Genomic DNA, 10,219 nt, shown 5'->3' on the forward strand with positions numbered 1-10,219 from the left:
CGTCGCGGACAGGGGACAGCGGATGAGCGGGGCATGAGAAGGGTGAGGAAGGAAGGAGGGCAGGGGGCTCTGATTGGTGCCACTGCCACCCGGCGGCAACCCGTTGGACATAGAGGAGTGCTTCATCATACGCGGAGGCGTCCCGATTTGACGCCGTCGCCGGTTTGCGGCAGATCCGATTCCGAGGAGAGGAGGAGAGCTGTGTGTTGGTGGAGGGCGGTCGGAGGGTGGCGGTGCGCCTAAGCTGTAGCAGCGTCAAATTTTAGTTTGTATTTGCTCATTGCAAATACCTTGAACGGTAACCCTTAAATCCTTTGACTTGTTGATGAGTTGGAAAAAAGTGAGTCCAAACGAAACTGAATTGCTTGCTTGTTTGTTTGTTAGCAGCAGAACATCAAACACATGGACGGATGCTTCATGAATCATGAGCAACCGTCGACTTTGTGCAAATCTAGTTTAACATAAACTTCATACATCCTTCATTTGGTCCCCAAAATGTTACAACGTTACATTCATATCATATATGGTACTCTCTCTGTAAATTTAAACTGCAAAAACGTCCTACATTTTTTGTGTACACGGGGAGTACTTAAGAACACAAAAAGTTTGTGTCTACTTTTCTCAAGTATATATACTTCAGTCTTCAGTAGAACTGAAATAATCTATGTCACTCCGCCCCTTGCTCCCAAGATCGGCGTGCCGCGTAGAATAGTAGTACAAATTACATTTATTGATCAATTCAAAATAAAACTAGCCTGTATGCTCCATACAAAACCCACGACATCAATTTGTACTCTGAGAAGCTATATATCGTTAATCGTTTCATCTCATTCACCGACAATCATTTCGTTTCATCTAGTAGCTAAACAGCAGTCAACCGAGAACGTTGCGTTAGCTCTTCAAAGGCGCGCATCGCTTCACTGTCAAGTCCTCCCGCAAACTACAAATTCGAAGAAATCAAGCAAATAAAATGAGCATATGGCTTCATCCTTGATTCATTTGAAGGACGGGGGTAGTACATACCTGGTGAACCCTATATGTGAAACGCACGCTTTGAGCAACAAGAGCAGCCTCATTCCCTCCTCCTGTATAAGCTGTTATTTCCTTGAGGGCTCTTTTCATGTACACCTTTGCCAGTGTTACTGATGCGACCCTCATCTACAAATTCAAACAAACGAACAATTCCCAACAGGTTAATCTCTGTTTGATGCAAATATCAAATACAGAGATACTATTTTTCTCAACTGAACACACGCACATATTAATTAACTGACTACCTTCGAAGCAATCCCTGAATCAAGCATCCATTCGGTCGGAATTCCAAACTGTTTATAGCACGGCATCACCAAGCTCCTCAGGTTCACCAATCTCTTCATGCTCTTCTCCAACCTGGCAAACAATCAAGTACAGTAACTAATCAAGTTTCAGCACCCAAATCACGTGTCAGCTCAATTGGTTATTGATTTCATACTTATCCAGCATGCTTGATATCTTCCTCAGAGTAGCCTCACACGAAGTAGGGCTGCCATCGTCGGCGTTCAGGGAAGAGATCTCTGTTACAACACACTTGAGATCCCGGTATTCAAACGCTGCTTCCCGAAGTGCATCGGCTTTCCTCTCCGGCCAACTGAAGTGCTTCAGCACGCCGGTCTCATCAGACTGAATTTTACAGCAACTAAGTTGATCAGTAACCACCTCACCAACCATCTCAGCTGCCGTCCTTGCACTGATAAAAAATGACAAATGGAACCAAATATAATTGTGTTTGCTTGATTACCAGAGTTGAAAGTTGTTGATCAAGCCAATCAACAAAGGTCAGCACTTGCTCCACATCGGTGTAAGTAGTGGTCTGAACTTTGTTAATGAGACCGTTGATGAAGTCTCCTTTTGTTTCGACATCCGTCTTGATCTGAGCAAAAGATAGATATACATGCATCTAGTAAGAAATCATGTCTAGCAAAAAAGATCCAGGGCAGTTTCATGGCAAGGTGCTGACCGCCAATAAGTGCGTGGAGCGGTTCTGTAGCTCGCCGACGATGCTGTTGTGATGAGCAGCACTGACAGTCACAGCTTTCTTGGTGTCACGCTTGTTCAGGGAGTTGTACATCTCAACCAACGCGGTTGCCTTGTTCACTGTGCCTATTGTGCCACGTTGCGGAGGGGGAGGTGGCGGTGCCGGGGCTCTTCCGAGGATTTTACTAGGTGGTGGTGGTGGCGGCGGCGGTGAGGGGGGCTTCGGAGGCTGTGGTTTGCTCATGGCACTCTCTTTTTGGTTGCTTCGTTGCGCCACAGCGGTCTGCGCCTGCTGAATTGAGAATCAAAAATCATTTGCTGTCTGTTAGCCACTCGCTGCTGTGTACAGCTGTGAGTGAACATGGACATCTCATGTAGATCAAAGCAGGTTGCAGGTAAAGGGAGAGATGTACATTAATTAAGTTGCGTTTTCAGGAAATGGAAGAAGAAGCAACTGCACAGTGATCAAAGAGGTCTGTGGTGGCATGGAACCCAACTTACATGGATGTCATGCTGCTCCTGAAGCCGGGTGATGGTGCAGCGCGCAAGGGCGAGCTGGTGCGTCAGGTCGCTCTTATTGCATTCCAGCTCGGTGTTGAGCAGCTGCAGCCTCTCCACCTCCTTCCTCAGGGCCTCCACCTCCCCACGCAGCTTGCGCGTCTCCTCCTCGGAATCCTCCTTGTGCCTCTTTGGCTTTGCAGCTGCACCAGTCACCACCCTCTCCTCCTTGCTGCTCACCCTCACAAGCCTCCTAGCTCGAGGAGGGGTGGCGGGTGCCGGGGCTGGAGACGAAGGAGCTTCCTTGACCGGTGCTGCTGCTCTTGGAGCCCTGGTTCGCGCGGCCACCGATGGCAAGGAGATCCTGCCGCCATGGGCGTTGCTCAAAACCTGCTGCTTCATTGCGTGTGTGAATCCAAGGAGCAGCAGCCTAAGCCTAGAGTTCTACTAGCCTTTATTGCTGTGTTGCGACCTGAACTGACTACTCAGTGTCAGAAAGGAAGGTGCTGCCCGGGTGGTGGTTGGCGATGGCAATATATATTGGCAACTTGGCATGCAGCATGTGGGTTGTGGAACTGGAATCAGCACACAGCTCAGCTCTTTGTTGACTGCAAAGCGGCAGATACTACAAACAAGAGAATTATCAGTGTCAATTGCAGTGAGAAAAAGAGAGAGCAACAGCCTGCCTGCCTGAACCTCATTGCTGTGTTTAATGCGAGTAGGTTAGGCTGGGCTGCTTTAGTTGAGAGCGGCCAATCGGTCATTGGCCATGAGAGGACAAATAGGACCAGAAAGCAGAGACACAGCAATAAACCAGTGCTGTTACTATTTAACCAACCGAAAACACAGTACACTGTTGCTTTGCATTGCAATACGAGATCTACTCTATTCTACACGTCAAATGGTAATTACCGTCCCTCAAACATGTTTGTATGATTCTGGTGTATGAAGACTCTAGTTATTTTATCATGCAGTCATTTCCTATAACTTGGTGTATACTTGCATCTGAATTATTTATTTATGCATTGGTTCTTGTAATCCCATCTGAGGGGGAAAAAATAGTGCTGACTGCAGAAAAACAGGTGGAAAGACAAGGCAGCAGCGTATAAAGCATTGAATGCTAATACAGACCAAATCATTAAGCCACACACTTTAATATTGAGGGCAGGCAGTTGACAAAAGGCCGGGGTAGTTGTGGCTGGAACACTAGTATATACTTCTAGACCATGTGAGAACCATTTAGCTGAATGTATACAGTTTAACTTGAAGCAGCACACCAGAATCTGCGCATTTCAAGAAATAGATAAGCAATTCATGTTCAAGGCTCACTAACAATCGGTCCCTCTTTTTTTCTTTACTTTCGTAACTTTAAGACATACTTTGCTTTTCATTTGTTTAATACAGTACATGTCTGGTGTGTGCGCCACCTGACTTTCTTACCAGCCACCACTAGTTCAATACAAAATTAATTTGGCATAATACAAGTGATCAGTTCATTGCCAAAACACATGTAACTGAAGACTGGTAGTAGTGTTTGACATCTTTTGTCTTTGCCTTTTAGTATAGTTTAACAACTGACCCAATCACCGTAACTAGTTTTATACTTTAAGCAATGGCATAATCATGAAGCATGACAGACCAACCCCATGCACTAAACTGAATCTAAGCTAACTCGCCTAAGTGACAACAGAACAAACAAACAAACAAACAAAACTCATTCTCCAGCGAATATCGGTGAGAAGAGGCAACTCCCATGGTAGAACTATGTCCTATCCATGTGAAATGGAATTAGAAGAAGAAAAAAAGCATCCAAGAGGAGCAGTGGATCACAACAGAGTACTTCATCCTCCAAATAGGAATCAGAATCATTGGCACCAATTTAGAATGATCACATGAATTTCATCATAATATTCCTTGCCAAAAAGTTACGAGGGGCAGAAGGGCACACCTTTGTTTTGCAGGATGCAAGAGACAAGCAGCTCCAAAGGAAATAATCTGATAGCAGAACAGTGGAGAGGTGCTTCTACTTATAGATGCCACGAACAGGTTGCTGATAGTGGGAAAGTAGGTGTGACATTTGGATCAAACTGAGGACCAACAATTGAATGCCGCAATCTTATATATGTATAAACAAAAAGAAAATGCCCAGCTAGCTAGCTGTTGGTGGAATGTCTCAATATTCCCCCTTCACATCACTGAACAACCAACCCAACGAAAGCAACCCAAACTCCCAAAGTGCATATCAGTCTTATGTGTCAGGGCACAGATACATCCACTGGTAAGCCACTTCTTTTATGGATAAAATGTATACAAAAGCTTCCATGTGTTACAAGTGCATGGATTGGTCATTAATATGTTGAAGAGCTACAGCTCACCCGAGTTTCAAATTGTGGTTAGACTTGACATCAGAGTTGGAGATTGACCACCTAAACTCGCCTCAGAACTTAATACCCCCAACCGCACCTCCAAGTTTTTGCATGTGCTGCTTCAAGTTTAAATCACACATTCAAACTGAGCAAAATACAACAACTTGCAAGAGCAGATGTGCACATAATCAATATTTGATTTGATACACCTAGAAACTACATCCACTGGTTAATACAGGCAATAAGCCTACCTCCTACTAGCACACAACTCTGGCCTACTCATACAGGATACAACCACTACAGCTAAAGGCAAAACTCTAAATCTTTGCCACCACTTCAACTCTCACAGTTTCCAAAATTCTGGAGCAGCTTCGTTCTTCAAAATATCCCTCCGACGTATGGCAATGCAAGCGTTGAGAACAAACCTGCCCAGGACCAGCCAGAGGGCAAGATTGAGTGCCAACCATTGCCAGTGTTAGCCTCTCCTGGGAAGTCCGACCCAAAGTCCGATGATCCAGAAATGCCTGAGCCACTCGAGTTCAGTACTGATGATCCTGGATCAGAACCAGATGAACTAGTAACAGGGCTAGTGGATGATGTAGTAGGAGCAGTGGATCCAGCAGTAGAGCTGCAAAGATGAAATAGTTCACCATACACATCACTGCATTAAACACAAGAGTTCCATGTTACCAGAATGCAAATTTATAAGCTTCACCTCGTTGGAGAAGACATTGATGATGCCAATATACAGGTTCCTGAGCCTGCAAAGAGGAGATATGAGCATGATATTTCAGAACACCAAACTGAAAATCCTTGAAGCTATCTAGAAAGAGAAACCTTCTTACTTGGATTAGCATTGGCAAGCACTGCGGCACCCCTAAAGTCACAGCTGGAGGGTGCAGGGTTCTTCTGGTAATAGCTGTTGAAGGCGTATGACGCATGGGCTTCCAAGGTATTTGGATAATAGCAGCTCCCTGATGGCTGTATCGGTGAGCAATCGGCTCCACCAATACCGCACGCATAGTCCAGTGCGTCCTGGAGCGCGGTTTCTGATGAGCCGGCCTTGGCCACGCACCAGGCTTGCTGCCCTGACACAACTGGAGCTGTGACTGGAGTAGTGGTCGGAGCAGTAGGCGGTGTAGTGCCGACAGTAGGCACCATTGGGTTCGTCGCTGGGTTTGTCAGTGGTGCCGATGGGGGGAATGTCGAAGGGGTGGTAACAGGAATGGTGACTGGCGTGTTTGGTGCAGATGTCGAAGGGGTTGGCAATGGTAATGTGGTCGAAGGGTCGTTTGAGGGGGTTGTGATAGGTGTGGGCAAAGGGTTTAATGAAGGGATTGTGATGGTAGGGTTCGTGGATGGCACGGTGATGATTGTTGGTGCTGGGTTCGTGGATGGGACTGTGATGGGCGTCGTCGGGTTGGTCACCTGAGCTGGATCCAAGTCATCATGGACAGTTGGTTTGCCTGTGTTAGCAACAATGTAGTATTTAGAGTGATTAACTAGCATGGAATGCTAAGTTTCATGTTCTGATAGAGCACAGGCATAGGAGGTATGAGATGCATATTGCCCAAGAGGGCTGTGAAATGAGATGTTAGAAAAGAAGTTATTGTTACATGCATGCTCAGTTGTAGGCAAGTAGTAGTATCAAAAGACAAGGAATGGGCCACACAATGATGCTCCCCAATCTGAAGCACACACAATGACACAAATCAGCATAATTAATCTCCCCCAATCCCAGATCGAGACACAAATGCTGAAGCAGTACAGGATTTGCGTACAGATTGAAGGGGACGTTAAGTTCAGAATTAATCGTTCGTCCGTCGCATATATCACCTCAAGAAAAGGAAATCGTGTGCTGCAGCCGCAGGTAGAAGCGCAAGAGTACATTTGGGAATCTAAAAATGTCCGCGATACTTGTGCAGATGAGCCTCCAGGGCGGGGATCTAAACAAGAATGATAGTGGTGGCAGGGTTTTATGGCGACAGAGCAATTTGAGAAAGAAGAAGAGGAAGTACCTGAGACCGAGGGGAGCTCGAGGAAGAGGAGGGAGCAAGCGAGGAGGAAAAGGAGGAAGAGGAGGCGAACCACCATCCTCGCCGCCGGCCGCTCCGCAACCAGACAAGAAAGAAAGAAGTGGGTCGCCGCCGCAGCCTCAGCTAGTGTTGTTTTTTGGGGGCCGCCCGAGGGAAGGGAAAGGAAAAGGTGGTGATGGTGGACGGTGGTGGTGGACGGTGGTGGTAGCAGGAGGCACGAGAGAGAGGGATGGGCGGAGAGAGAGAGAGAGAGAGAGAGAGCACGCTCCCTCGCTCTCACTGCCACTGCGGCATCCGTCTGGAATGGAATACCGAATACAATACTCGTATCTATCTACCCATCCGCACCGCACCGCACCGCATCAGGGAAGAATGTTTTTTTTTAGGGTTAGGGAAGAATGTTGGTAAGAGCATCTGGAGTTGGCTCATGTACGTCCATCCGAGTCGTTAGGGCAACTCCAACGCACCAAATGGTCCGGTCGCATCTTTAAAAAGGCAACTCAATGCGCGGAAGCAAACGGACAAACGCCCTTTTTCATCTGTAGAAATGGGTCATGTTTGTGTAGAAATGGACACACGTGGACGGAGCGCGACACGTGCCCATGTCCTCTCCTGGCCCGTCCGCCGAGAACACAGGTGCCCCTTTTTCTCCCCCCTCCACCGGCCGCCCCTAGAACCCTATCCCACCATCGCCGCCGCCGCCATTTTCTCGGCCACCTCCCTGTCCAGCCCGACGCGATCCCTCCTATTCCCACCCCATCCCTACCCCCCGAGCCTTCGTCTCGGCCGCGTTGTTGTCCAGCCGGGCTGTCGGATTTGAGCGCATCTAGCCGTCTGATTTGTGCGCATTCGACCGCAAGCAGCTGTGCGTAGTCATGGATGGTCGGGTGATGGAGTCCTGGATTCAGGGGTCCCCAGGTGTCCGGCCTATCTAATATGGGCCGAACCGATGGGCCGTGAAGACAGTGTGGAGAATTATCCCCCGTGTCCGGGTAGCACTCCTGTGTGCGTGGATAGCAAGATTGGTGTCCGGATATGTTCTTTCTTCCCTTGTAAACCGACTTGGTGTAACCATAGGCCTCTCTGGTGTCTATATAAACTGGAGGGTTTAGTTTGTAGGGGGGCATCATAATATTCATAGGCTAGACAAGCTAGGGTTTAGCCATTACGATCTCGAGGTAGATCAACTCTTGTAACCTCTATACTCATCAAATACAATCAAGCAGGACGTAGGGTTTACCTCCTTTAAGAGGGCCCGGACCTGGGCAAACATTGTGTCCCTTTGTCCATTGTTATCATTGATCCTCAGACGCAAACTTGTGCCCCCCTACTCGAGATCTGTCGGTTTTGTCACCGACATTGGTGCTTTCATTAAGAGCTCTGTTGTGTAGTCCCAAAAAGCGATCTATGGCTCGCCTAGTCATCAACGACAATATCACCTCTGGAAGGAGCCTAACTTCTGGGCAGACCCTCCAGCTCGGCGATTTCATCATAGGAGCCCGTACGGCCATCAAGCGTACAGCACCCCCAACAACTGCCGAACACCGTCTTCGCATCGGTCTCGAGTACTCCAAAAAGATGGATCCGGCAGACGTCTCGTCCCTAAATGAGCTGCTAGATCGCATCGCCGCCCTTGGGGTTTCAACAGATTATGGTCGGATCGGACTTAAGCCTGACCAGACGGAAATTTATCATCCGCCGATCACCCACCTCGTAGCGGTCGTTGAGGAAGGAACCGAGGACACCTCTCCCCCTATGTTGAGAACCAAATATGTTCGGGTCTCCGAACCCCTCGAGCCTGATACTCTCCCTTCGGAGGGGACTCCACGTCCCCTGAACTCTGGCTTGGATGCAAGATCAGGGGAGCACTTGGATCTCCCCAGACCCAAACTGGTCACCTTGGAGATTTTGCAAGCTCCAGACACAGATATGGGTCGGGATTCAAATTTTAAGCCACCCACCCACCACAATCAATACTCTCCAAGCAACTCAGGGCCTCCAGATATATATGACATGATGTATGTACGACAGCAACCTTAGGAAACGATCCATCACTTTTGGGCCAGATTCCTACTTGTTAAAAACAAGATCAAAATTTGCTGCGATGACGACGTAATCTTGGTCTTCCATCGCAATTGTACCAACGAGGGAATACAGAATGCCCTCGACCGTCGCCACATACAAAGCTTCACGAAACTATCACAGGTGGTACAAAAGTATTGTGCGATGGAAAGCACATGGAAGGCCCAGAAAACTTAGCTGGAGCCCGCTGCCTTTAAGCAGTATGCGGCCCAGACTAAACGGATGCAACCTAGCGAGGCATCCGATCATCAGTCCGTCGGCAAAAAAAATAAACCCTTTATGGGACATAGGTCCGTTCTTGACGAACTCCTTAACAAGCCCTGTCCGATACATGTGACTCTGAGTACAGACTCAACCCATAGTCTTCGCGCATGCTGGGTACTACGGCAGGTAGCAAAAAGTGGAGAGGCCATCCTCGCCACCATCACCCCAGAGAAACACTCTCCAAAGAGGGACAATTTTAACGTCCTCACGGTCTTCGTGACCTTTTCTTCAAATAATCGGCGAAAAAAGGTACTCCGTGACCTCACCAAAGTCCACCAAGTTACCGCACTGAGCCCATGGAACGACGCGGCAATAACCTTCACCACTGAAGACGAACCAAAGGCTTGCTCAGTCCGAGAACCCGCCGCCCTAGTCCTAAATCCCATTGTGGATGGCTTTCGGCTTACCAAAATGCTCACGGACGACGGCAGTGGGCTTAACCTCATCTACGAAGACACGCTCCACAAAATGCAGATTGATAGAACACGCATTGAGCAAAGCAACACCACCTTTTGAGGCATCATTCCCAGTCGAGAAGCACGATGCTCTGGGAGAATTAAATTGGATGTGGTATTCGGCACGCCCGAAAACTGCGGGTCCGAAGAGTTGCTCTTTCATGCGGTCCCCTTCAATAGCGGGTATCACGCCATCCTCGGACGGGACGCTTTCTCACGCTTCCAAGATATACCCCATTACGAATATATGAAGCTTAAAATGCCCGGACCCAATGGAATCATCACAATCTCGAGCGACCCGGACAAAGCACTCTGTGCCGAAAATAAAACCACATCCTTGGCCCTCGAGGCATTATCCAAAGCCCTAGCGACCGAAGAACTAACCACCCTAAGGTCCACGGTGGACAAGGACGATGTGATCCTCGATAAGAGACCCAAATCCACTCAAGCCAGCAGAGGAAATAGTTAAATTTCAAGTGCACCCAACGGACCCCAACAAGACAAC

At 48.1% G+C, this 10,219-nt stretch overlaps 2 protein-coding genes across 3 annotated transcripts; both read right to left on the minus strand.

The window, feature by feature from the left end:
* Positions 1-455: 455 nt before the first annotated feature.
* LOC123091722 (protein CHUP1, chloroplastic) lies at positions 456-4,630 on the minus strand. 2 transcript variants are annotated; one of them, XM_044513332.1, is made up of 8 exons: positions 4,460-4,630; positions 2,515-3,136; positions 1,997-2,302; positions 1,778-1,909; positions 1,472-1,659; positions 1,278-1,389; positions 1,024-1,158; positions 456-940 (listed from the first exon to the last, which is right to left on the minus strand). In XM_044513332.1, exons 2-8 carry the CDS (start codon positions 2,911-2,913, stop codon positions 863-865), a joined length of 1,350 nt encoding a protein of 449 aa, XP_044369267.1. In that variant the 5' UTR covers positions 2,914-3,136; positions 4,460-4,630; the 3' UTR covers positions 456-862. The 2 variants fall into 2 exon arrangements, with proteins under 2 accessions (XP_044369267.1, XP_044369266.1); XM_044513331.1 differs by having other exon boundaries at positions 1,997-2,305; positions 4,460-4,629.
* A 367-nt stretch (positions 4,631-4,997) lies between these two features.
* On the minus strand, positions 4,998-7,217 carry LOC123091723 (G8 domain-containing protein DDB_G0286311). The gene is made up of 4 exons (XM_044513333.1): positions 6,896-7,217; positions 5,723-6,343; positions 5,593-5,638; positions 4,998-5,505 (listed from the first exon to the last, which is right to left on the minus strand). The coding sequence occupies exons 1-4, from the start codon at positions 6,969-6,971 to the stop codon at positions 5,256-5,258; spliced, it is 993 nt and encodes a 330-aa protein (XP_044369268.1). The 5' UTR covers positions 6,972-7,217; the 3' UTR covers positions 4,998-5,255.
* Positions 7,218-10,219: the final 3,002 nt, after the last annotated feature.

The sequence above is a fragment of the Triticum aestivum genome, chromosome 4B (genome assembly GCF_018294505.1).
Source record: "Triticum aestivum cultivar Chinese Spring chromosome 4B, IWGSC CS RefSeq v2.1, whole genome shotgun sequence".
Taxonomy (NCBI): domain Eukaryota; kingdom Viridiplantae; phylum Streptophyta; class Magnoliopsida; order Poales; family Poaceae; genus Triticum; species Triticum aestivum.

Excerpts from the sequence above, each read along its gene's own strand:
- LOC123091723 (XM_044513333.1), bottom strand. The coding sequence starts at position 6,971 with ATGGTGGTTCGCCTCCTCTTCCTCCTTTTCCTCCTCGCTTGCTCCCTC. Across the intron at positions 6,344-6,895 it reads CGAGCTCCCCTCGGTCTCAG|GCAAACCAACTGTCCATGAT; the intron begins GTACTTCCTCTT and ends TTGCTAACACAG. Across the intron at positions 5,506-5,592 it reads TCAATGTCTTCTCCAACGAG|CTCTACTGCTGGATCCACTG; the intron begins GTGAAGCTTATA and ends TCATCTTTGCAG.
- LOC123091722 (XM_044513331.1), bottom strand. The coding sequence starts at position 2,913 with ATGAAGCAGCAGGTTTTGAGCAACGCCCATGGCGGCAGGATCTCCTTG. Across the intron at positions 1,910-1,996 it reads GCTCCACGCACTTATTGGCG|ATCAAGACGGATGTCGAAAC; the intron begins GTCAGCACCTTG and ends TCTTTTGCTCAG. Across the intron at positions 1,390-1,471 it reads ATATCAAGCATGCTGGATAA|GTTGGAGAAGAGCATGAAGA; the intron begins GTATGAAATCAA and ends ATTGTTTGCCAG.